This window comes from Podarcis filfolensis (assembly GCF_964270895.1).
Source record: "Podarcis filfolensis genome assembly, chromosome: 4".
Taxonomy (NCBI): Eukaryota; Metazoa; Chordata; class Lepidosauria; order Squamata; family Lacertidae; genus Podarcis; species Podarcis filfolensis.
The window spans coordinates 97,940,408-97,967,691 of NC_139607.1; the positions used below are offsets into that span (position 1 = coordinate 97,940,408).

General features: G+C 45.0%; 1 protein-coding gene across 8 annotated transcripts in view; it reads right to left on the minus strand.

The window, feature by feature from the left end:
* C2CD3 (C2 domain containing 3 centriole elongation regulator) overlaps positions 1-27,284 on the minus strand; it is a 61,531-nt gene that overhangs the window by 33,339 nt on the left and 908 nt on the right. For 3 of the 8 annotated variants that reach the window (XM_083609398.1, XM_083609401.1, XM_083609397.1), the window contains exons 2-17: positions 23,583-23,852; positions 21,607-21,764; positions 21,181-21,395; positions 19,218-19,456; positions 18,922-19,051; positions 17,990-18,112; positions 17,605-17,749; positions 16,117-16,274; positions 13,784-14,002; positions 13,275-13,387; positions 11,750-11,868; positions 10,638-10,760; positions 6,951-7,436; positions 4,894-5,045; positions 2,567-2,810; positions 1,299-1,476 (exon numbers count right to left, since the gene is read on the minus strand). In XM_083609398.1, the coding sequence (XP_083465524.1) occupies positions 1,299-1,476; positions 2,567-2,810; positions 4,894-5,045; positions 6,951-7,436; positions 10,638-10,760; positions 11,750-11,868; positions 13,275-13,387; positions 13,784-14,002; positions 16,117-16,274; positions 17,605-17,749; positions 17,990-18,112; positions 18,922-19,051; positions 19,218-19,456; positions 21,181-21,395; positions 21,607-21,764; positions 23,583-23,852 (3,072 nt within the window). Of the gene's footprint in view, positions 1-1,298; positions 1,477-2,566; positions 2,811-4,893; positions 5,046-6,950; positions 7,437-10,637; positions 10,761-11,749; positions 11,869-13,274; positions 13,388-13,783; positions 14,003-16,116; positions 16,275-17,604; positions 17,750-17,989; positions 18,113-18,921; positions 19,052-19,217; positions 19,457-21,180; positions 21,396-21,606; positions 21,765-22,167; positions 22,239-23,582; positions 23,853-27,284 lie in introns of all 8 variants that reach the window. The other 5 variants (XM_083609403.1, XM_083609402.1, XM_083609400.1 and 2 more) reach the window with 4 other exon arrangements.

Genomic DNA, 27,284 nt, shown 5'->3' on the forward strand with positions numbered 1-27,284 from the left:
GCCGAGGGAGCCAGCGTACAGCTTCCGGGTCATGTGGCCAGCATGACTAAGCCGCTTCTAGTAAACCAGAGCAGCGCACGGAAACGCCGTTTACTTTCCTGCCGGAGCGGTACCTATTTATCTACTTTGCACTTTGGTGTGCTTTTGAACTGCTGGGTTGGCAGGAGCAGGGACCGAGCAACGGGAACTCATCCCGTTGCGGGGATTCGAACCGCCGACCTTCTGATCGGCAAGCCCTAGGCTCTGTGTTTTGGACCACAGCACTACCCACGTCCCTTCTTAAATAATAATAATAATAATAATAATAATAATAATAATAATAATAATAATAATAATTTATTTATATCCCGCCCATCTGGCTGGGTTTCTCCAGCCACTCTGGGCGGCTTCCAATAGAATATTAAAAACACAATACAGCATTAAACATTAAAAGCTTCCCTAAACAGGGATGCTTTCAGATGTCTTCTAAAAGTCAGATAGTTGTTTCTTTCCTTGACATCTGACGGGAGGGCGTTCCACAGGGCGGGTGCCACTACCGAGAAGGCCCTCTGCCTGGTTCCCCGTAACCTCCCTTATCGCAGTGAGGGAACTGCCAGAAGACCCTTGGCACTGGACCTCAGTGTCCGGGCTAAATGATGGGGGTGGAGAAGCTCCTTTAAGTATACCGGGCCGAGGTCGTTTAGGGCTTTCAAGGTCAGCACCAACACTTTGAATTGTGCTCAGAAACGTACTGGGAGCCAGTGTAGGTCTTTCAAGACCGGTGTTATATGGTCTCGGCGGCCACTCCCAATTACCAGTTTCTAAGCTCAGTCTGGCATGTTTGTGGGCCCTTGCTCATCCAGCATGTTGACCTGGGCTGACAATGACATTCAGCAGGTTGGGATGCTTGCAGCTGTCACTTCCTGTCTCTTGGCCACTTACTTTCTACATTCAGCTGAATGGGTAGAGCAGCAGAACATACGGTATATCTGCACCCTGAGGAGGCCAGTAGGCGATAACTCAGTTTTCTGGCAACATTCTCATCTGCAAGCTAGCCAGGAAAGGGTTCCATGCTCCAATCCTGTCCAATTACCTTCCAAACAGGAGAGGAGGCAGGTGCCCTGAGTGTAAAACCAGTCACCATCAGTGAGAGCAAAGCCCTGGCAAGCAAGCCACTGCTGGTCCTATTATAGATGAGCACCCTTGTTTCAGTTTGGAAGCTCAAATACATATTTGTCCATCACCATGGCACTCTAGCCAGTTCAGTTCAGAAGCTGTGACGAACACCCGGAATAGCCTGATGGGCAAACAGCACTTACCATTCTCACAGAACTCGGTCCCATGCAGTGTGTCGGACTCCTGAACGGGAAAGTGGTACTGCACGTAACAGTCAGCCTCTCCCCAGACCGTGGACTGGAGGGGAGTGAGTCCTTTGACGCTCTCAATGTGGATCTCAAAAACGTGCTCCATCATCCCTTCCTTTTCTCTGCCTGACTGCTAAATAATAAACAAAATGGAATCCCTGTGAAAGAGGGGAATCCCTGTGGGGAGAGAGACCCCATCTCCGGTGAACAAAATGCCCAATCTCAGCATGTTCTGGGCAGGTAATAATAATAATAATAATAATAATAATAATAATAATAATAATAATAATAATAATAATATTTATACCCCACCCTCCCCGGCCAAAACCGGGCTCAGAGCGGCTAACATCAAATGCATAACACAACATAAAATCAGGCAATCAATTAAAATACATCCTAAAATCAGATCAGGATTAGAATAAAATACAATCAGATGGCAACCCGCAGATTAGAGTTGGGGTAATAACCCACCATCATTATTGATTTCATAAAAATTATACACCAGCTGACTGTGAAAGCAAAACAAAACCTCAAAGCGGCTTACGAAAAGAAGGTAATGAAAAGAACAAACAACAATATTTGAAACCATTAAAGCTCGCTTCAGTTTTCTAAACACCTGGGTAGGATTGTCTGAACACAAAGGTTCAAAACGTGCCCAAGAGAGGTACCGCAAAGGCACCTGACTTATGCCCTGAGGCAGGGAGTTCCAGAGAGTAGATGCTATTGCACTAAAAGACTGATTGCTCACAAATGCGGAGTGATTTTGTGTGGCATTTGCAACAGCGCCAGTTCTGAAAACTAAAGTGGTTGAGTGGGTGTACATTGGGTATAGTGATCTCACAGGTATACCGCAGGTTTGCCACACCTGTAAGACAATCACTGATGTATAAACACACACAAAACACACACACACACACACACACTTTAAATGTTCTACACTCCTTCCCCATCAACACCACCCCAAGCACAAAGCTCTTGGAGACGCAGCCAGGTGCGGTCTCTGGTGGGTCTCTAGGCCAGGCACAGGCAAACTTGGCCCTCCAGATGTTTTCGGACTACAACTCCCATCATCCCTAGCTAACAGGACCAGTGGTCAGGGATGATGGGAGTTGTAGTCCCAAAACATCGGGAGGGCCGAGTTTGCCTATGCCTGCTCTAGGTGAAAAAAGTGCTAGTTTTTGGGGCAGCCTCAGCAAACACAAAGATACGTTTGATGGAAATACCTTTTGAAGAGGCATGGCAAGAGAGTCCAGAGAATGGGGAGGGCGCATTGCCACAGGAGGTGCCATTCCTTCCTCGTTCTTGAGCCTCTGCAGTGCCGCAATCTGCTCCGCGGAGCCCATGGCCAGAATGACCTTCAGGCTCCCCTTTTTGCTGCCGGTGAAGACGTCCACCACGGGCATGGAGCCATCTACAGCCAGCACCGGATACTGAGCCTGAAGCAGCAGACTGGAAATCTTGGGGTCTCTGGGAAGGGAGGGAGGGAGACAGTCATGCTACGTAAACCGCGTAGTGATTCCTGTTGACGCATGAAGTGGTGAATTAACTAACTAAAACACACAGAAGAGTCCAATTTCCCTACCAATGATTCTCCTTGCCACCTTCGCCTTTAGCAGAGACCGGCAACTTTTTCATGGAGGCTAGGCATTTTAAAATGCAGGAAAGCTGGGCTTCTATGAATTTGACATGTGAGATTATATTCTGTAGTTCATGCTGCAGTTCCTAGACTCTCTGCTCAAGCAACCTACATACTTAATCTGATCTGTGAGCCTTCAAGGCCTCATCACTCATCTGAATGGTGCTGGATACCTGGGGGGAGTGTAAGTCCAGGGGCAGGGGGACCTTTTCCAGCTTTAAAAGGTAAAGGGACCCCTGACCATTAGGTCCAGTTGTGACCAACTCTGGGGTTGTGGCACTCATCTCGCTTTATTGGCCGAGGGAGCCGGCGTACAGTCATGTGTCCAGCATGACTAAGCCGCTTCTGGTGAAGAGCAGTACACGGAAACATCGTTTACCTTCCCACCGGAGCGGTACCTATTTATCTACTTGCACTTTGACGTGCTTTCAAACTGCTAGGAGCTGGGACCGAGCAACGGGAGCTCACCCCGTCGCGGGGATTCAAACCGCCGACCTTCTGATCGGCAAGTCCTAGGCTCTGTGGTTTAACCCACAGCACCACCCGCGTCCCTTTTTCCAGCTTTAGGGTCGTATTTTCTCATGGGCAACCTTTCCAAGGGTGGCTGCATGTCATACAGGAGAGGTGAGAGGCAAGAGTGGGTGGAGGAAGTTGCGACTTGTTTTTGTATGGTAGGGCACGTTGCAGCCAGAGGAATTTGACTCACCGCTGGAATTCCCTCCATCATTTGTCAAAGCAAATTGAATGATAGTTCAAGGGCAGCCAAGCCAGTCAAAAGCACTTGAGGAGGGCATGGAGCAATGGCCTTGCTGAGTGTGTGTGTCCTGACAGTGTGCCAAGGGGCTAAGAGGAATGCAGGGCCACATTTGACCCTCAGACTCTCAGTCCCCTTGGCTCAAATTCCCACTCAATCTTTCTGTGATTGTGTTTTCAGTTTATGTGCCATACTCTGGAACCTCAGGGTGAAAAGTGGGTGAGAAATGCAAGAAACGGGAGTCCACGGATTACTCGCACATGAAGGTGGCAGGCGGTTGGTGGCAGGACCCTGTGAGTGAGAGGCAAGAAAGGGAAGGCCTTCCAGGGTGAGAGACCCCACCCCCTGGCCTTGGGAGTCCTCTTAAGGAAGCTGGTCCTGGAGGAAGACCTGTGAGGGGAGAGACTCCACCAGGCAAGGCCTTCTTCCACCTGCCTTGCCCCACCCTCCAGTCTCCGCTTCTCAATTTGTATTGCATTATTTTATGCACTGTGGCTTGCCCTTGTTTTATTGATTGCAGTTTTGAAATTATTTGTTGCAATTGTTAAGAGTGGGTTTCTGTTTAATTTTTATATGCTGATATTATTAGTCTATGCTATTCTGATGATTGTTGAATGTTACTTTATTTGATGTCGATTGCTTATTTTAAAGCCGTTTTATTATCACATTTTTGTATTGCATTAGATTGTTATAAGGTGTACATTCTTTGATTCTTCAGCTTGTAAACCGCCTTTTAGTATTGCAAGATAGAAAGGCGGTATACAAATTAAAAGTGATGATGATGATAAGCTGAGAGGGTTCATGGCTTTCTGTGTGAGACAAGAGAAGACTCTTTTCTCTTTCTCTGTTTTTGTTTAGATTATATATATGAGAAATGAAAGAAAAAAATGAATCAAAGCAAACTGGGTGGTGGATGTTTTGGGCAGCATACTGCCCCTTAGCTTACTTCAGGATGAACTCACAGCAATATATCATCTGTAGCCCAAGTTAGGGATGGAAATTAAAAATCACTGCCTGGAAGTGATTTTTGGTTTTTTAATCTGACTTGGTGGTGGTGGGGCATTATCAGTGTTCCTTGAACACTGAAAGAAGAAAATTGAGTAAACATGCCACAACACAGTAAAATAAAAACATTTTAAAAACAAAGAATGAGTTTTTACTTGAATGAAACGTAGAACTGATGCAGTGGAAGCTTCACCAGTCCTAGCAGGGCGTCTCCTCCTAGAATGCAGACCTTGTTCCATGCTTCTATGACCATCACGTTGTTCTTCAGCCTCTCCAGATGTTTTGATGTCAGTGAAATAGGAGTTACCTAGAGATTTGATCAGACTCTTTGGTCAGAGAAGCAGGCCTACACACACACACACACACACACACACACACAGCCCTTCATCTCAGCCTTTGCAAATATAAAAATAAAGAGGACGGCATGTAAACCAGCAAATCCACAGTAAACTGTCCTTTGACCCAATACAGCTAACGGGGGGGGGGGGGGAGAATTAAGTCCCCTTGCAAGCTTACCAGGTTTGATTAAGTTGCAGGTAAAATGTTTGCTGACAAGTTTTCCTTGTGAGGAAAAGAAAACGAGTTTCAAAAGTTAATTTTGTTTAGTGATGTTCTAGGCCAGGGATCAGAAAACTTTTTCAGCAGGGGGCCGGTCCACTGTGCCTCAGATCTTGTGGGGGGCTGGACTATATTTTTTTTTGGGGGGGGGAGGGATGAATGAATTCCTATGCCCCACAAATAACCCAGAGATGCATTTTAAATAAAAGGACACATTCTACTCATGTGAAAACACCAGGCAGGCCCCACAAATAACCCAGAGATGCATTTTAAATAAAAGGACACATTCTACTCATGTGAAAACACCAGGCAGGCCCCACAAATAACCCAGAGATGCATTTTAAATAAAAGGACACATTCTGTTCATGTAAAAACACACTGATTCCTGGACCGTCTGCAGGCCAGATTTAGAAGGCGATTGGGCCGGATCCAGCCTCTGGGCCTCAGTGTGCCTACCCCTGTTCTAGGCTGCCCCATAAAAGATGTGTTTCGCACACTTTAATATTTGGTCTCTCGTGGGGTTCTGTATGCGGGTGACCTGGGCATGCCTGAGCACACAGAGAAGCACAGAATTGAAAAGTGGGCAGGGAACCCGAGGGTCATCTAGTCCAACCCCCTGCAATGTAGGAATTGCAGCTGGAGAATCCCCAACAGATGACCATCCAACCTCTGCTTGAGAAGCTCAAACGAAGGGGAGTCCACTGCCTCCTGAAAGAGACTGATCCACTTTCAAATAGCTCTTGCTGTCAGAAAGTTCTTCCTAATGTTTAGTCAGGATCTCATTTCTTGTAATTGTAATCTCACCCGAACAAGCCTGCTCCATCTTCCAAATGACAGCCCTTCAGATATCTGAAGATGGATTTCATACCACCTCCCAGTCTTTTCTTCTCCAGCTAAACATCCCCAACACCCTCATAAGGTTTGTTTTCCAGACACTTTGTCATCCTGGCTGCCTTCATCTGCACACATTCCAGCTTCTCAATATCTTTCTTAAACTCTGGTGGCCAGAACTGGATACAGGTGGGGTCTGACTCATGACTGAGACGTCCTTTGCTCCTGGGCATTGGGTGACTTTAATTATGGGGCCAAGCCAACTATGAATACCTGAAGGAGCGTCTCCACCCCCATCATCCAGCCCGGACACAGTGCCGAGGGCCTTCTGGCAGTTCCCTCGCTGCGAGAAGTGAGGTTACAGGGAACCAGGCAGAGGGCCTTCTTGGTAGTGGCGCTTGCCCTGTGAAACGCCCTCCCAGCAGATGTCAAGGAAATAAACAACTATTTTACTTTTAAAAGACATCTGGAGGCAGCCCTGTTTAGGGAAGTTTTTTAATGTCTGATGCTGTATTGTTTTTAATATTCAGTTGGAAGCAGCTCAGAGTGGCTGGGGAAACCCAGGCAGATGGGCGGGGTATAAATAATAAATTATTATTATTATTATGAAGGGCAGCAAAACACATTCTGCCTCCTGGCAAGTCTGACAACTACTTTAGAATACAGAAACTGGCCCTCCTGCTGTAAAGCAGTGGGCAAATAATAAAAGTTTTGGGCCTGTATTTTGTTCTCTGACCTCACAATTTTAAGGACGTGGCATTAAACACTGAGGAGGAACTAATGTTACCAGGATTACTGCGCACATGAAAAAACTGAAGCTTGCCTGAGAAAACTGGAAGATGGGTTGTGTGGTCCCCCATATCACAGCAGACCTCGTGGCTTCTTCTGTGCTGAAGAGCTTGCAGTTTAGATACACGTTACAAGAGCCATGAAATCCGGCGTCTTTGGGAACAAAGACCTTCCCTTCTGGGACCATCAAGAGTACGTGCAACAGCAAACCTTCCTCTTCTGATGCACACAGCTGGTTCAGGAGGTTACGGGAGACGGGCATGGGGACTGGCAGCTGACTCACGCCAACGTTGGCCCTTTCTGATACTGCAGGTGAAGACTCTTGGTTCCTCTTTGGGAGCTGGCAATTAGTTTGCTTCAAGACTGGGGGGCTTCCAGCAGGAGTGGTGCTCCTGCCAACTTTTTGAAACTTGACTCCGGGACTCCTGATGGCGTGAACTGGAGCTTGTGGTGCCCCATTTGCTGCCTTGGCACTGGTGCTGGAGAAATCTTTATTATCAGCTGCAAGTTCCAATGACACCTGCCGCAAGAAAGTTAGAAATAACGCGTTACCTGCTGTCTGTTGAGAGCACAACCTTCTGCAGCTGTGCTTTTCAAACTCTGTTCCTGTGAACCATGATGTCTCCACCTCCATCGTTCTTCCCGGACACTGAGGTCCAGCGCCGAGGGCCTTCTGGTGGTTCCTTCGCTGCGAGAAGCCAAGTTATAGGGAACCAGGCAGAGGGCCTTCTCGGTAGTGGCACCCACCTTGTGGAATGCCCTCCTACCAGATGTCAAAGAGAAAAATAACTACCAAACATCTGAAGGCAGCCCTGTTTAGGGAAGCTTTTAATGTTTAATAGGTTATTGTATTTTAGTGTTTTAATGTTTAATAGGTTATTGTATTTTAGTGTTTTGTTGGAAGCCGCCCAGAGTGGCTGGGGAAACCCAGCCAGATGGGCGGGGTATAAATAATAAATTATTATTATTATTATTGGAAGCTTTGTAGGGCTTCTTCCTCAATAGCAAAATCAGTGTGTGTGTGTGTGTGTGTGTGTGTGTGCACGAGCAACAGGAAAGAGAACCAGTGCACCAATGGGCTCCAGTCGGTGGCATCATTGCACTTCCCGGGAGGGAGAGGGTCAAAGCCCCGGGGAGGCTGGCACAGTGCAAAAGTGCAGCAGCGGAGCTAATCTGTCATTCTTGCTACTGCACTTGCACTGCGCTGACCTACCTGATACCTTGCCCTTCTCAGTAAGCATTGCAACACTGCTGATGGGAGGACAGGGGTGTGGTGACACCCCTCCCCACCGACCACCCAGACAATCAGTAACAGCAGAGACAATTCCAGTTACAGATAGGTAGCCGTGTTGGTCTGCCATAGTCAAAACAAAAAAAAAAATTTCCTTCCAGTAGCACCTTAAAGACCAACTAAGTTAGTTCTTGGTATGAGCTTTCGTGTGCATGCACACTTCTTCAGATACACTGAAACAGAAGTTGCCAGATCCTTCTATATAGTGAGAAGGTGGGGAGGGGTATTACTCAGAAGGGTGGTGGGAATGGGTGATTGGCAGATAGCTGTGATGAGCCTGTTGACGACTCTTAACGACTGCAATAGGTCTTACAGGAAAAAGCAAGGGGTGAGAAGGTGAAAAATGGCTTTGACAAGTTTGCTCTGGGTTGCACCATCCACTTAGAAGAGGTACAGGAAGAGTCCAGGCAGCTCTTGCCAGTGTGGACCTTGAAAGATGCCCCAGAACCCTCTGCAATATGGAAAGCTTCTTCAGCAGACATTCTGAGAAACAACCCCAAATCTGCTTGCCGCCAAGGGAATCACTCTGTTTTCCACTGCCTTAGCACCTTGGTGACATCAGGAACCATCCCTCCAATCCCCACTTTCATCTCCAACCCCATTTGCATGATTAGCAGGCAACAGACCTCACAGTGGTGAATAATAATAATAATAATAATTTTTTAAAATTTATATCCCGCCCTCCTCAGTCGAAGCCGGGCTCAGGGCGGCTAACAACAATAAAATAATACAATATTCTAAAATCACTTCATTATAAAATTAATTCAAATCAAATTGATGGCAACCATTGGGCTAGAGTTCTGTGAAGATTGCCAAAGGAGGGAGTCAGGCTGTGCCCTGGCCAAAGGCCTGGTGGAACAGCTCTGTCTTGCAGGCCCTGCGGAAAGATGTCAAGTCCCGCAGGGCCCTAGTCTCTTGTGACAGAGCGTTCCACCAGATCGGAGCCACAGCCGAAAAAGCCCTGGCTCTGGTTGAGGCCAGAATAAGAAAAAGAGCAAAGATCATCTTCAGCAGGCCTGGAAAGCAAAGGGTCAGGAATGGAGGTGGCCCTAAAAAACTGAGCAGCACCCAGCCCAGCCACTCAATACATATTCCCACCATTAGGTGACTGTTTTACTCTAGATATAATAAATACTCTAGATATAAATATAGGAGGTCTTTGTTTTGGGCTGAGGTCCCTCTCTTCGCAGATATAAACCTGACACCTGAATGAGCTCCAATGCAGAAAGCAGCCTCCCAAAAAAATTTCCATGGCCAAAGCAAGAGGCAACGATACATGCCAATTCTTTAGTCTTCTTTGGCAACAAACCTGTGGGAAATTCATGCCCTCACAGATTCAGGCGGTACAGTCGTACCTCCTCCCTCTGGTTACGTAAACTTTGGGATGCGCACGTGGCAAACCCGAAGTATAATTACCGGGTTTCGCCGCACGCACATGCGCAGAAGTGGTCCTCAGGTTGTAGAAACCTCGGGATCTGACCGGACCTCCGGAACAGATCCCGTCCACAACAGGAGGTACCACTGTATTTGTCATGAAACTGAGAGCAGCAGAGAAAAGGAAGCTACTTATAAGATTTAACAGTAAAAAAATATCCAATTCCCAAAGGCTACAGGGCAGGGGCTCATCCAGTGCTAACTAAAGCACAAAAGCCAAGGCAAATCCTCGGCATAGAATATATCCTGATATGCCATTAACACCCAACAAGAACAATACCAGTTCCAAATAGTCCAATGATGAGAGTGTATGACACCTAAGTGTTGCATTAAGACAAGCTACCTGTGTGTGCAGGTAGCTACCTATCTGTAACTGTTTTACTCTAGATATAATGACAGCAGCCACGAAATTAAGAGACGCCTGCTTCTTGGGAGGAAAGCAATGACCAACCTAGACAGCATCTTAAAAAGCAGAGACATCACCTTGCCAACAAAGGTCCGTATAGTTAAAGCTATGGTTTTCCCAGTAGTGATTTATGGAAGTGAGAGCTGGACCATAAAGAAGGCTGATCGTCGAAGAATTGATGCTTTTGAATTATGGTGCTGGAGGAGACTCTTGAGAGTCCCATGGACTGCAAGAAGATCAAACCTCTCCATTCTGAAGGAAATCAGCCCTGAGTGCTCACTGGAAGGACAGATCGTGAAGCTGAGGCTGCAATTCTTTGGCCACCTCATGAGAAGAGAAGACTCCCTGGAAAAGACCCTGATGTTGGGAAAGATGGAGGGCACAAGGAGAAGGGGACGACAGAGGACGAGATGGTTGGATAGTGTCTTCGAAGCTACAAACATGAGTCTGACTAAACTGCGGGAGGCAGTGGAAGACAGAAGTGCCTGGCGTGCTCTGGTCCAGGGGGTCACGAAGAGTCGGACACGACTAAACGACTAAACAACAACAACACCTGTGTGTAGAACGGTATAGAAGCAGGTTGTGTATACCTTTAAAGGCCCCAGCTGGGCTGGACCTCCGACTTCTTTCACAGGCAGTTCACGGCTGACCGTTAGTTGCTCCGACTGAATTATGTCTCGCAGCGGGAAAACAGCTGAGCCAATCAGCAGGGGCTGAAGACAAGAGAACACAATGGGGAAGGAGGGGGTGTAATATGGCGTATTTCACTTTTCAATATTACATAATCTATACTGTATTGTGCTCATGGTCGTAAAGCCTCTGGTAGGGTTTGGGGGCTAGGGTTCTGCCAAGGTCTTCAAGGAAAAGTAATCAATAAGAAAAGATATGTACTGTACTGGCCCAAATATAAGACGCACCTGAATATAAGCCACACGTTTGAAATTGGAAGGGGTGGGGAAAGGAAAAAATACTCGAATATAAGCCTCTCCATTCCTCGCTGCTCCTGGCTGCATACTTGGAGGGGGTGAGTTTCCGGCGGCCTTTCCCCTTCCTTGCTGTCTCCCTTACTGGCCTTGGGGGAGAGGATGGGGGACTATGCATGGGGCAGGCACCACTTTGCAGCACTCCTGGTCCTGTTTGTCCCACGCTCCTGGCTGCATACCATAAGGTTGTGAATATAAGCCACACTTTTCACAGTCAGAATTTGGGAGGGGGGGGAGTGAGGCTTATATTCATGCCAATACAGCATTAAGAACATTAAAATCCTGACTTTCTGACAAAATAGTGCTCTATGTAGCTAACTGTAAAACAAAAAAATTAAATTACGAAACAAAACTTATTAAAAAATTAACATAAATAACACACTGGTCTAAAAAGGGTATCTATAAGCAGACAAGATTTAAAATATCCATTTAAACCCAGTTAATACGGTGAAAGCCAACTGAAAAGGAAGCATTTTTGCCCTCCTCCACCAGTGGAATACCAAGCTATAACTCTCAAAGGAGGGGTTGCAAAGTCTCAGTGGAGCCCGTGAAAAGGTCTCCTTGTTGGCTCTTGCCAAACAGACATCCAACACTGGTGGGACAAAGTGTGAAGCCTTAGCTGCAGATCTTAATACCCAACAGTCCCATAAGCAGGGCTTAAAGGTGGGTTGAAATGGGTCTAGATAATCTGCTTCATCCAGAAAAACAATAACGAATACCTTTCTTTGTGTGCCTTGTTTTGAGTAGATGTGAAACTCAAGGTCCGAGTTCCACCAGTGGGTTATCATTGTGCCACTGAAGTGAACGGGGAACACGTACCGCTGTTGAAACTTCACCACTGGAAAGGTAAATTGACAGGGATTGGATGCCCGATGGGATGGAAGAGGGAAGAAAAAGATGTTCGGTCAAAATTTCAAGGATATGGCAGAAGAAAGGTCTCCGGACGCTTGTGAGGGAAAAGGCACAATGAAAGAAGAACAGAACTAACTACTTAACTACCCCACTCCTCTCTGGCAGATTATTTAGGCTTTTTGCATTTACAGTGTGATCCTCCCCCCCTCCCTCCCCCCCTCTCTCTATACACACACACACACACACACACACACACACACACACACTCCAAAGGAAGTCTATGAGGCTGTCTCCCAGCATTTCAGCATTTAAAATCCATTTTTATTAACCTTATTAATAAATATTTTTTCTTAACTATCTGAAGGTTCTTTCTCTCCCTTCATTTTGTTGTTGTTTAGTCGTCTTAGTCGTGTTTGACTCTCCGTAACCCCATGAACCAGAGCATGCCTTGGAAACTCTCACTTTCTTCTCAAAGCTTCTCCTTTTTTATGTCCATGGAGTTTTGTTGGAAAAACGCTGGAGTGGTTTGCCAGTTCCTTCTCCAGGTGGATCACATTTAGTCTAAACTCTCGGCTATGACTTGTCCATCTTGGGTGGCCCTGCGAGGCATAGCTCATAGCTTCTTCGAGTTATTCAAGCCCCTTCGCCACGGCAAGGCAGTGATCCGTGAAGGTGATCCCTTTCTTTACAGTGGTACCTCGGGTTACATACGCTTCAGGTTACAGACTCCGCTTACCCAGAAATAGTGCTTCAGGTTAAGAACTTTGCTTCAGAATGGGAACAGAAATCGTGCTCCGGCGGCGCGGCAGCAGCAGGAGGCCCCATTAGCTAAAGTGGTGCTTCAGGTTAAGAACAGTTTCAGGTTAAGAACGGATCTCTGGAACGAATTAAGTACTTAACCCGAGGTACCACTGTACTAGTAACTAAATCCTATTGACCAAAGTGCGGGAGGCAGTGGAAGACAGGAGTGCCTGGCGTGCTCTGGTCCATGGGGTCACGAAGAGTTGGACACGACTAAACGACTAAACAACAACAACAACAAATCCTATTCCGGTTAACTAGACTGCCACTCTTCATTTTCTAGTTGTCTCATAAAGTTCTTTGCCTCTAGTTGTTGTTTTTTTTTGGGGGGGGGAGCTGATCAGCTTACTTTTCCTTATCAGAAAGATCCAATCCCACCACCTTTCTCCACCTATAGTAGGGGCTGCCAGCCTTTTGGGGTCAATGGGGACATTTGGAATTTTGAGGAAGTGTAGGGTGCAGTGGGGCATAGGACAAAATGGATGCTACACCTAAAAGGACAGGACCAGAAGGTGGTGTTGGGCATGGCACCATGCAATCAGCTGCCCCATCCATGGGAGAAAAGGCCCCTTTCCCCCAGGCAAGGCTTACCTTCCCCTGAGATTTTACTTGACGCTACCCGAACTATTTCTGTCGTTATGGCAGCCTGCCCTGCTCCAATCTTCGAAGCTCCCACCGGAAAGTGAAACTCGACAAAGAATGTCCTGTGAATGGGAGAAACAGAAAGCGTATTGGGTGAATCAATCCACTGTTTTTAATATAATGAGCCAAAGTGGAAAGGGCATCAGCACAAGCCACTGAGCTCAAGCTCAGTGGCGGACAGCTTTGCATGCAGGAAATCCAGGATTCAATTTCTGGGATCCCCAGGAAATGCACGGAAACACCCTATCTGAAATCTTGGAGAGCCATTTGCCAGTTAGTGGAGGCAGCACAGAACTAAATGGGCCAATGGATTTGACTTGGTATCAACAAGGATTTTACATCATCCCCAAATCTTTGCTCTTGTGATAAAATGAATGATTCTAATGATTCCTGCTGAGATTGGATCAAGTCAATGAGCTTACATGCCTCGCCCCTAAGTGAGAAGGAAGAATTATTACCTCTTTTTGGCCAACGCTGGCCTGGGCGGCTTTCCAGTTGAACGTTTTTTGCCTGGAGTGATGTTTTCAGGGGGCACCTTTAGGCTCTCCACGACTGCTCTAGCTAATCGGACCCGGCCCAGCACTGCCAGTCTGTCAAGGCTCAAGTTGACAGCTTGTGTTTCCTCGGTAGATTCCGTGGAAGCCTCATGAAGAGGAAGCGGCCCAGCAGGAGAATGGCTGAGAAGGGGAACACGAACGAGCAGGCTAAGATAACCTTCCTCATAAAAAGGAAAGAGAAAGGTGTCCCAAGGAGTTGTTCTATTACATCTCTTGCACATAAGGACCTAAGAGGAGCCTGCGCTGGATCAGACCAGTGGCTTAACTAGTCCAGCACTCTGTTTTCAAAGTGGCCAACTCACAAGAGGCATGCAAGCAGTATCGGAGTGCTATAGCACCCTATGAAGCTGTGATTCCCAGCAGCTGGCATTCAGTTACGTACTGTCTCCAACAGTGGAGATGGTACCTAGCCATTGTTGTGAGCGGCCACTAATCGTCTGATCCTCCATGAATTTGCATGCTCACACATTTGATACAAATGCACCAATTCTGTGTAGGGAAAAACACCTGAACTGAATTGATGTTCAGAGGAAATCAGGAGTTGTGATGTCATTATTATTATTTCTTAAATTTGTTAGTGATTTTTCTTGCCCAGGGCAACCCAAAGGGAGTTAAAACCAACCAAACAGCAGATAGAGAGAATTGATAAGAGTAATGATCTGTTGTGACCTTGACGGAAGCATACAATAGATGAGCCTTCTTGTGTTTTGGCTCATCTTCCTCTTTTCCCCCCTTTTTTTCTTTCCTCCTCCTCCTCCTTTCCTTTTTCTTTCCCATAATAGCTTAAGTTCTATGCCATGCACTTAGATTTTTTTTGTAGTTTTTTAGCTTTTTTCATTATTATTATTATTATTATTATTATTATTATTATTATGAAGGATTTTTTTTTGTAATTTTGGTTGTTTATATTTCTCTGTACAGTGGTACCTCGGGTTAAGTACTTGATTCATTCTGGAGGTCCGTTCTTAACCTGAAACTGTTCTTAACCTGAAGCACCACTTTAGCTAATGGGGCCTCCTGCTGCTGCTGCGCCGCCGGAGCACAATTTCTGTTCTCATCCTTAATCAAAGTTCTTAACCCAAGGTACTATTTCTGGGTTAGCGGAGTCTGTAACCTGAAGCGTATGTAACCTGAAGCGTATGTAACCCGAGGTACCACTGTATTTGTTTAAAGCAAAATAAAAGTATTTTTTTTAAAAAAAAACCCAAACAGGTGGACAATTCCCCACCCCAGTAGTTTTCAACCAGTGTGCCGTGGCACCCTGGGGTCCCTTGAATGATGGTCAGGGGTATCATGGGCAACACTGGCCTCTGTCCCTCTTTCCTTCCCTCCCTCCTTGGATGCCCTCTCACGTCTCTGTCTCCCAAAGGCTTGCACAGCAGTTTGTTGCAGCAGCCCTGGCTTCAAGTTCCCCAGGTGAATGGTGCCTCTGGGGCTGGTCAGGGTGTGCTGGCTGCCAGGATCTGAGGAGACCTCAGAGCAAGCAAGCAGGCAAGGGAGCCCAGCCAGTCAGTCTGCCAGCCCTTGCTGCTGGGAACAGACTGACAAGTCCTAGGCTCCCGAGGGGCAGCGTGAGGAGGCACCTCTCTTTGGGGCAATGTGTGTGTGCGTGTGTGTGTGAGCTCAGAGACCAGGGATGGCGGCAGCAGAAGCTGCCCAGAGGACTCCCAAGGAGAGGGGAGAGGAGGCTGAGGGAACACTCCGCAAGGGAGGGTGTTCGAAAAGGGGTGAGGGGCTGCCAGCTCTGCAGGCAAGGGGTGACCTAACTGGGCTCCTGAGCCCCACAGGGGTGCCGGAGAAAGAATGCAGTTGGTCACGGGAGCCGTGGACTCAAAAAGATTGGAAAATTCTACCCCACCCTATAGGTGCATTAGAAACACAAGGAAAAAGAAATACATTTAAAACACCCCACCCACTTCAAAAAGGCCACAGATAGTTAAAGGCCCACGACCTGGTTGTAAAGCAAAGTTATTGCCTGGTGCTTAAAGATGTATAACAATGGTGGCAGGTAAGCCTCCCTGGCGAAGCATTTCACAAATGGGGAGCCACTGCAGAAAAGGCCTGTTCTCATGCTGCAGCTCTTCAGATCTCCCTTGGAGGGGGCACACAAAGAAGGGCCTCGGATGGTGATCGCAGAGTCCTTGTCGGTTCATATGGAGAGAAGCGGTCCTTAAGGTATCACAGTTCTGAGCTGCTTGAGTCATGTGTAATGGAGCCCACAACAACTGGTTTACCTGGGTTTTGTCTCCCGAGTCCCTTTCTGACCCAAGGGGCTAGACTCTGAAGCCTTTTTTGATCTCCGACACTTGCCGTCCTGCGACTTGTTTAGTATTCCGGAAGCAACAGCATCTTCCTCGTCACCGAGGAAGTCACTTAAGCTGCTGTCAGACTTCTAAGGAAAAAAGATTGAGAAAAGCAAAAAACATTTAACAGTCACAGAACACTCAGGAATTAACGATTCAGTTACCAAAAGGAAGTTCTCCTTATACTGAGATTAAAGATCTCAATAAAAACCAGATGATGGAACAGAGGGAAGTCAAAAGCTCGGCAGAGCTAAAACTTTGTAAAAGGTGATATGATGTGATATTTTCAAAAATGGAAAATTAATAAAAAAATATTTAAATAAAAAATGTAATTACAGTATAGAATTCAAACTCAGTTGCTGAAATACATGATCTGTTTTAGTAGGCACGTTGCTGGATTAATAAAAGGAACCATAGAATTATTATTTTTTAAAAAGATGGTAACCTTTTCCAAACACTGTAAGTTTTTTTAATCTCTACTCAAATTCTATTTTGTGGCAAAGCTAGACAGAGAGACATGAGGAGCATCTGGAAAGGTGTGAAGTTAAAGGGGCAGAGGCAGAACCTTCGGTCTTCATCTACTCCTCCAGCAAGTCCCGGCACAAATGAGAGGTGTGGCATATCTGATGTGTTCCTACACGAATGCTTCTTTTATGGGGGATGCCTCTAGCTGCCAAGGGTGTGATACAGATGCCTCACACTAAAAGAATCTTCATGGTGAGAACCCAAAATTATTTTCTCAGGAGAACACTGTGTGGACGAGCTGTGCTAATCTTCTATGGGGGGGCACCACATAAATCTGATTGACCTAGGAGGGGGCTAGTGTTTTAAACTTCACTTAAGTCTTTTGCACACCTAAAACAAACGTTTTTGTCTTTCTGCAGCTCTTGTCTTTTGGACAATGCCAAGCGCAAGAGAGGTAAGACGGAATGAAAGGAGAGACAGAGAGGAAGAACACAAGCCAGCCTTCCCCAATCTGTTGCCCCCCACCCCCCAAATGTTTAGACTATAACTTCCAATGCCTACGGCTGCTGGGAGTTGTAGTCTAAAACACCTGGTGGGCGCCAGGTTAGGGAATGTTGACATAAGCAAAGCAGACTTTGATTTGCAGAACTGTTGCCTGGTTCATTCTAGCCCAGTACAGACAGCAGCCTTCCAGTATCTCAGGCAGAAAAGTATTTCACAGCCCCTCTTGAGACTCTTTTAACTAGAGATGACAGAGGTCGAATCTGGAACCTTGCACAGGCAAGGCATGGGTTCTACCACTGAGCAAGGCCCCCTCCTTCAAACACAGGATAAGAGACTATGTACAAATAATGTTTTCTAGCCAGTAAGCTGACTGTGGTAAGACTGGCTTGGTTCATGGAAAGCTTAGTCACAATAACATGCCCAAACCACCTACACGCCTCTGGCGCTTACTCGAGCCGTGTAGAACAAGTTTTCCAGCAGGCTCTGGTCATAGTGGGGGTCGTTCAGCTCACTGTCGTACACCTCACTCCCGGGAGAGATACATTCCAGGGGAGAGCCTGTACCATCCAAAAGGCGCAGAGGGGAAGAACCAGAACTGTGGGGAAAGAAAGAAGGTAAATATGCACATCATCTAGCTGCATACACAGACATGCGCATGCACACTGTAACGTTGAATTCAGCACTGTCCTAGCTTTTTGGTTTTTATCCAGCACCGCTCTGCTAGGTGATGTACAGAACACAAATGAGACGGAGTCTCTAGCTGTGTTAGACGGAATCTATTGCATTTCTGATGACCCTTGTTGCTGGAGGTTTCCCCACACATTTCACATCTTACCTGCCCAGCAAGAGCTGGATTGCTCTGTTTTCAGCATGTAAATCAAATTCTGAGCCATCAGGCAGTGGCTGAAGAGGCTCTTCAACGGCAGATATGAGGCCAGGGTGCAGGTTTTTAAGATTCCTGGATAAGAAAATATGCCAATAAAGATGAACTAGGCACTTCCCAGGCATGGTACGCTCTGGATGCTTTGGACTACAACTCCCATCAGCCCCTGAAGTCATAGTGAATGGCCAGGTATGATGGAAGTTGTAGTCCAATTTAGCCGAAGGGCACCAGGTTGGGTAAGGCTGAACTGGGGGGGAGGGTTATGATATTAAGCAAGGATAAATTACCAAAACCAATGAGGTTTGCTTGGTGCCAACATTAGCATCATTTAGGCACCAGGCATTTTAACAAATTTTATTGCTATAGGCTGCAGACCCAAATACATTTAACTTGTAATAAATCCCATTGGACTTCAGACATATATAGGATTGTAGTGTTTTGCTGTGTTTCGTTCCTGCAACAAAAAACCCCTAAAAACAATCTGAGCCCCTCTCTAGTTCAACAGGCTTCCATTTTCACTCATTTGAGTAAGAATTTGGAAAACAGGGTACCGAATGAGTAAAGATGATTACAGACTGTTGGACCAATCTACTGATTCCATCAATTTCGTATACACACACAAAGTTACCGTAGATCATATATCTCTGAAATGAGATGTAAATGTACACATTTCATGTTTTTTTTCTGATACAGAGTTGGCAACTTGCATATTCCTAATCCAGCAGATGTCAGAGACAGAACCATAACTATTTTGTCTCTGTCTATAGAATTGTTGGCCCCAAGCTACTCTGAAAAAGCGATTTGATACATACTGCTTTTATTAAGCATCCTGAACGCCATTATATCCATGACACAAACATTCCCACATACTCTCCCAAACTCACTTTTCAACTAGTTTGGAGACGTCCTGCTTCATGGGCTGAAGTTCATAAAGCTGTATATCGGGGTCTGGATTCGATGTCATTGCAGACACTACCATAGCGTTTCGGAGTCTATTGCCTCTATCCAAAAGGGCTGGGGAAAAGAGGACAGGAGTGAACACTGAATTTAAAATAACAACTGTATATACTGACTTATGGGCGAGTCATTCCTTGACCACTCCTATAGGAGAAAGTGCAACGTGACAGAACTTTTTAAAACGATAACATCGTAAATGAAACCCAACTGTTTATATACATACCTGAAATGAGATCTTTTGTGGGTGGGTTGTTGCAAGACAGAACGTGGGCAGGTTTGGGACTTTCCTTAGCCAATTTCACTTGAACCTCAAGATCAGAGCCACCGGAAAACAATCCTTGTTGTTTTGGATCATTTGCATTGACGGAATCATTGTGCCCTTGGAGGTGATGGTGCCGAGGTCGAAAAAACCCTTCTTTTAGGTTCTCGGAATTTTCTTGAAAGTACAAGTGATCTTTGCCCCTGTTCCAAAACACAAGCACCATCACAAAGTTTAACTCAAGGATGGTTTTTCCAAAATGCCCCTAATGCTGTTCTGGGCATGCATATAAGATACTAGTATAACTGACAGGGAGAGCTGAATAATGGGGACAGAAAACACAACCTTGCCTTCAGAGCACTGCAGAGTGAAGGGCTAGGGGACATTCTGGCCTGCAGAGTTACTTGGGCACTGAGACATTTGGCAATATGCTCTCCTGAGTCTCCTTCTGCATCACCTGATGGAGGTCATCATCACCAAGGGACACAGAGACAGGGCTCATGAGCCGTTTTGCAACCCAGGATGTTCAAGTCATGGCTTCACATGAACTGGGAAGAGACTGGCACGTCCATCCACCCTGAAATGCTTCTGGGTAATGACAGCAATCCACTTTGATATGCGTAACAGACACCTATGCAGCTTCTGATCTGCTTAAACAGGGGTCAGAAAACTTTTTCAGCAGGGGGCCGGTCCACTGTCCCTCAGACCTTGTTGGGGGCCAGACTATATTTTTTGGGGGGGAAAAGAACAACGAATTCCTATGCCCCACAAATAACCCAGAGATGCATTTTAAATAAAAGCATACATTCTACTCATGTAAAAACACTAGGCAGGCCCCACAAATAACCCATAGATGCATTTTAAAGAAAAGGGCACATTATGCCCATGTAAAAACATGCTGATTCCCGGACCGTCCACGGGCTGGATTTAGAAGGTGATTGGGCCAGCCCCATCCCCCGGGCCTTAGTTTGCCTACCCATGTGCTAAAATAAGCTTTCCCGAGGAATACTGAGCTCCCTGGGTGCATAATGGAAGCCAGAGTTAAGCCCATTAGCATTTTTTAAAAAGGACTTTAAACAGGCATAAGACTTCCTAGCAGCCAAAAGTCCAGTCCAAACCAGATACATGAGAATGCAAAACACAATCAGGTTGGTTCCTTCCCAGCAGTGGAAAACCTAGACCACGCCATTCTTCAAGGGAGATGTGCAATCTTGAGTGGAGAGTGCTTTTCCCAGACCAGTGGGTTGCCAACTTCCCATCAATATGAGATTATGAGACAAGGAACCAACTGAAGACAATATGGCCTCTCTTGCCATCTAAGATGAGCTCCAGCTGCTCTCCACTTACAAATTAAACCAAAACAAAAGTGGCCAGCACCCTTTCCTGGGTCTCTTGAGGGCCTGCCCTTTCTAGGTTCAGAGGCAATCGAATACGCGAGAGCCAAAGGCCTTGGAGGCAGCTCCCCAACCCACCTAATGGGGTACTATACCCAGAACAGCCACAGGACCTTGGGTGCCTCCTTTTCCCTTGAATACATGCTTTGGGAAAGTGAATGGAGCTTACAAGAAAAATGGCAGTTGATACGACCCCATGAAGCCTTCCTGACGTTGCTGAATTCCAGTTCCCATCATCCCTGATATTTGGCTGTGCCAGTGGGCTGATGGGAGTTTTGAGGGTCCCACCTCTGGAGGGCCACATGTTCCCCATCCCTGCCATCACTTAGTTAATTTCTACCTTACCCTTCCTCCCAAGGGAGCCCAGGGCGGCAAACAACAGGTGATAAAATGACAAAAGCCTATTAAAAGGCTTCACAACGGAAACAAAAGCCTCCATCCTGACAAATGTGCGGCTCAAATGTATTTATCTGTCTGTTCATCTTAAAACATTCATTGAGATCAAAATGGAAAACAAAAAAAGAGAAAAACACCTTGGTGTGGTGGCCCTACTACTGCTGGCGGACTCTCTTCCAACGAAATTTGTGCTAGCCGGCCTGTGAGGCTGCGAGGGTGCAAGGAATGGGTTAGAGTCAGCCGCATCTTTGGTTCCCCGGACTGACAAACCAGCACTGAAGCTGACGTCTGTGTTTGGGACGGAGCTGTTGCTGTCATAGGTTTCAGACAGCGGTTCCAGAACAAGTGATACCTGAAAGAAAATGTTTGAAGGGGCTCAGCAGTAGTAGTTAGCATTTAGAAAGTGAGTTTTTTAAGCGCTTCACACATTATTATTATTTATTAAATTCGCTGGTAGCTTTATCTTGTGTTTTCCATGCCCACCTCACCATGTGTTGAACTTGGAGCACATGGCTGACATGAGGTGGGGATGACCATCAAACAGGGAAAGGTTTGAGAGTTACCTGCAGCTCTCCCATCTTCTCAGATGTCGGTGAGACAATTGTGAAAAAACCGCTGATTGGGTGACTTGGAGAGAGCTGTGCCAGCCCATTGATTTGCACCCGGCCAATTGGAAGGTGATTTGGTTTGGCCATTACTTCCAGGACAAGAGCACCCATATCTGTAGGAGGCAAAACAAACAAAAATAAACGAGCTCAATAAACAAAACGTGAAGAAACAGCACAATGTGTGCTTTTACTTCAAGATGCAGAAACAAGTGGCTGAGCTATTCAAGCTACCCTATACAGTGGTACCTCTGGTTAAGTACTTAATTCGTTCCAGAGGTCCGTTCTTAACCTGAAACTGTTCTTAACCTGAAGCACCACTTTAGCTAATGGGGCCTCCTGCTGCCGCTGCGCCGCCAGAGCACGATTTCTGTTCTCATCCTGAAGCAAAGTTCTTAACCCGAGGTATCATTTCTGGGTTAGCGGAGTCTGTAACCTGAAGCGTATGTAACCCGAGGCACCACTGTATATGAAAACCAGTTCCTCACCTCCATCTCTTAGCCATGGCCGGATACTTACCATGATGGAAATAAGAAACTGGTATGGAGGTGGCCCAGGCTGGGGCCTGGAACAAGGGGTGATGGAAGGACCTGAAATGGGGAGAAAGTGAAAGGGGCAACGGGAAGGGGTCTCCCTCCCACCAAACATAATAAATAAAATCCTTCTAATGCAGGCATCAAACTGAGGGACCATCAGCTAGCAACTTTTATAAGGCTCTGAAAAAGCAGAAGTTGCCCACCGATTATGAGAATGAACCTTATCTGCCAGCAATGCAGAATAATTTCACTGTTTGTTACATCTCATTCTAAGCTGACTCCCTGGGACTTGACTTGAAGGGGCAAAACACATCCGTTGCCTTTCATTTACTAATAATAATTCATTTTATTTATACCCCGCCCTCCCCAGCCAGAGCCGGGCTCAGGGCAGCTAACACCAATAAAATCACAGTAAAAACATAATGGGGGGGGGAACTAATTTAAAATACAGGTTAAAATGCAATTTAAAATGCAGCCTGTCAGAGCTGCCCAAGGTCCCAGCTCACAAAGGACCAACGCTGCTTTGTTGTTAAATACAAAAGTCTTTATTGAAGTTCAGTTTCACTTCCAGAGCCGCAGCGCGCAGCCCCACGTCTCAAGCTTTAGACCGCTGATGACCCTTCTGAATCTCCTCCCCCTGTACACCAATTTAAGACCCTCGCCTTGCTCCACCTTTTCCGCTGCTCCTTCCTCCTCTGGGTCCGCCTGGCCGTTGGGGTCTCGCCCTTCCTAGCCTCTTCTGACGCTGAATCCCCTGAGCCTTCTCCCTCCCTCCGGCGGGCTTTAGGAGCTGGTTCCCCATCCGGGTCTCCTGCTGTCCCGCGCGCCTGTACATTTGAACTTGGCGCGCGCGCCCAGCCAGCAGTTTTCCTCCTGACCGTTTCACTGCTGCTGTCACTGCTTCCCCCTTCGGGTGGGCTAGCTGCAACTGACCTCCCCTCCATTCCCCCACTCTCCGATGGAGGCGTGGTCAGCCCTGACTCACTCTCCCTCCCCTCCGGAGGAGACGCTGGCCCTGACACATGTGACTCTTCCCCCCCACTACGCTCTGGTGGGGAAACTGGTCCCGATCCTCCACTGCTGCTTTGGGGTTCCCCTCTGGCTCCTTGTTTCTGGTGCGTCCCCCCTCGGACCCCCCTTGCTCTGACCATCGGCGCCCCCTTCTGGGAATCTTCTGATTCGCTGGAGAAGCTCATGGAATCTCTCGGGCCACTGTCATACTCCCCTACGCTGCCCTCGGATTCTTCCCCTTCGCTCTCCATTTCCTCTCTCCCCTGTGCTCCTGCTCCTGATTCCCTGACACAGCCTCATTATAAAAGTAGCCGATTTGTGCTTTGGCAACTTGTCCAACCCTAAACTAACAAACCACACGCTCAGACTTCAAAGAAGTAGCTGTACCTGTCAGATAGGAGACAAACTGTTTTGGTCCACACCGAACTGGGTAGCGGGTCGTAGTTTTGAGGGTTTTTTGCTCGGCCTGTGAGGTATCCCGGGGAACAAAGGCTGTCCCGTCCGATGTTTCTCCCCACCACCTCACCCGGATAAGGAAGGAAGCAGGTGGCTTGGCAACCATCCATAAGATTTTGCTAATGGTCAGCTTCAGAAAGCAGCGCAGTTGTCCTTCTACAAGCGGAGGCAAACTTGTAGAGGGGGAGATATCACTGACGTCTGTAGAGAAGAGGTAGAGCATAGCATTACTATTTATCCAACCCAGGCCAGTTAGTTTATTTCTTTTTTAAAATGAACTTTGTTTATCATCTTTCAATTATTACATAGTAACCCAATAACATCCAAATACACAACAAAACATTGGCTTCTCTTCTCTCTCCCCCCCGGTCCATAGTTCATTGTTTTAACTTCTCTCCCAAAACCCCCATGTTTTCTATTTTCTCTCCTATTCCTTCTATTTCAATTTTATCTGTTACAAAACGGAGCTGTGCAATTTAGGTAGTTCTGTCCCTAGAATAATTCCCAAATTCTATCAGTGCTAAATTGTATTTTGACGGTTGCTTTTCTTTCTTTGTTTTGAGCTGTTCTTGCTGTTGTCTGCAAGGCACCTCGAGTCCCTTACCAGGCGGCATATAAAATATAAATGTAGTTGTAGTAGTGATAATAATAATAATAATAATACTAATACTACTAATAATAAATTTAAGGTATGTGGCAAGCCCAGTAATCATAATATTAATAAATTTAAGGCATGTGGGGAGCCCGGTAATAATAGAAATAATAATATTAATAAATTTAAGGCATGTGGTGAGCCTGGTAATAATAATAATAAATTTAAGGCATGTGGTGAGCCCGGTAATAATAATAATAAATTTAAGGCATGTGGTGAGCCCGGTAATAATAATAATAAATTTAAGGTATGTGGTGAGCCCGGTAATAATAATAATAAATTTAAGGTATGTGGTGAGCCCGGTAATAATAATAATAAATTTAAGGTATGTGGTGAGCCCGGTAATAATAATAATAAATTTAAGGTATGTGGTGAGCCCGGGGGGAGCAGTTGTCGTTTTAATAATAATAATAATAATAAATTTAAGGTATGTGGTGAGCCCGGGGGGAGCGGTTGTCGTTTTAATAATAATAATAATAATAATAATAATAATAATAAATTTAAGGTATGTGGTGAGCCCGGGGGGAGCAGTTGTCGTTTTAATAATAATAATAATAATAGTAATAATAATAATAATAATAATAAATTTAAGGTATGTGGTGAGCCCGGGGGGAGCAGTTGTCGTTTTAATAATAATAATAATAATAATAATAATAATAATAAAAAATTTAAGGTATGTGGTGAGCCCGGGGGGAGCGGTTGTCGTTTTAATAATAATAATAATAATAATAATAATAATAATAATAATAAAATTTAAGGTATGTGGTGAGCCCGGGGGGAGCGGTTGTCGTTTTAATAATAATAATAATAATAATAATAATAATAATAATAATAATAAATTTAAGGTATGTGGTGAGCCCGGGGGGAGCAGTTGTCGTTTTAATAATAATAATAATAATAATAATAATAATAATAATAAATTTAAGGTATGTGGTGAGCCCGGGGGGAGCGGTTGTCGTTTTAATAATAATAATAATAATAATAATAATAATAAAATTTAAGGTATGTGGTGAGCCCGGGGGGAGCGGTTGTTGTTTTAATAATAATAATAATATAAATAAATTTAAGGTATGTGGTGAGCCCGGGGGGAGCGGTTGTCGTTTTAATAATAATAATAATAATAATAATAATAATAATAATAAATTTAAGGTATGTGGTGAGCCCGGGGGGAGCAGTTGTCGTTTTAATAATAATAATAATAATAATAATAATAATAATAATAAATTTAAGGTATGTGGTGAGCCCAGGGGGAGCAGTTGTCGTTTTAATAATAATAATAATAATAATAATAATAATAATAATAAATTTAAGGTATGTGGTGAGCCCGGGGGGAGCGGTTGTCGTTTTAATAATAATAATAATAATAATAATAATAATAATAATAATAAATTTAAGGTATGTGGTGAGCCCGGGGGGAGCGGTTGTCGTTTTAATAATAATAATAATATAAATAAATTTAAGGTATGTGGTGAGCCCGGGGGGAGCGGTTGTCGTTTTAATAATAATAATAATAATAATAATAATAATAATAAATTTAAGGTATGTGGTGAGCCCGGGGGGAGCAGTTGTCGTTTTAATAATAATAATAATAATAATAATAATAATAAATTTAAGGTATGTGGTGAGCCCAGGGGGAGCAGTTGTCGTTTTAATAATAATAATAATAATAATAATAATAATAATAATAATAATAATAAATTTAAGGTATGTGGTGAGCCCGGGGGGAGCGGTTGTCGTTTTAATAATAATAATAATAATAATAATAATAATAATAATAATAAATTTAAGGTATGTGGTGAGCCCGGGGGGAGCGGTTGTCGTTTTAATAATAATAATAATAAATTTAAGTTACAGATAGGTAGCCGTGTTGGTCTGCCATAGTCAAAACAAAAAATTTTTTTTTCCTTCCAGTAGCACCTTAAAGACCAACTAAGTTAGTTCTTGGTATGAGCTTTCGTGTGCATGCACACTTCTTCAGATACACTGAAACAGAAGTTGCCAGATCCTTCTATATAGTGAGATGTCTGATTTATGTCGTTTTATTTTATTTATGTCCGTTTTATTTTATTTATGTCCGATTTATTTTATTTATTTTATTTATGCCAAAGAATAAACGGACATAAATCGGACATCAAGAATCACAAGACAGAGAAACCAGTAGGAGAACACTTCAATCTCCCAGGACATTCTATACAAGATCTCAAAGTAGCTGTATTACTACAAAGGAATTTCAGAAATAGACTGGAAAGAGAAGCTGCTGAATTGCAACTCGTTACCAAACTTAAAACCATGGAGAGACCTGGTCTGAACAAAGACCTTGGATTCTTATCTCATTATACACGACAAAGCCATTTTTCACCTTCTCACCCCTTGCTTTTTCCTGTAAGACCTATTGCAGTCGTTAAGAGTCGTCAACAGGCTCATCACAGCTATCTGCCAATCACCCATTCCCACCACCCTTCTGAGTAATACCCCTCCCCACCTTCTCACTATATAGAAGGATCTGGCAACTTCTGTTTCAGTGTATCTGAAGAAGTGTGCATGCACACGAAAGCTCATACCAAGAACTAACTTAGTTGGTCTTTAAGGTGCTACTGGAAAGAAATTTTTTTTTTGTTTTATTTTATTGTTATTCACGTTTTATACTGTATTTTATGCTGTTTTTTGTAGCATCAATTAAGTGTTTTAAATTTGTTGTTAGCTGCCCTGAGCCCGGTTTTCTGAACTGGGAAGGGCGGGGTATAAATAATTTTTTAAAAATTATTATTATTATTATATTACCTGCACATAAACCCCCAGAGCTGCTAGCTTTCGAACCATAGCCTCTAACTAACAGCCATTCAGTTAGCAGGCAATTGTGTTCAGTTTCTTGCCACGAAGCTTTTCAGTTGAATTCAGCTGCTATTAAAAGTACAAGAGCATGACGGACTCGCTCACAAATTTATTGACAGCTGCACACATTATTATAGCTAGGAAGCAGA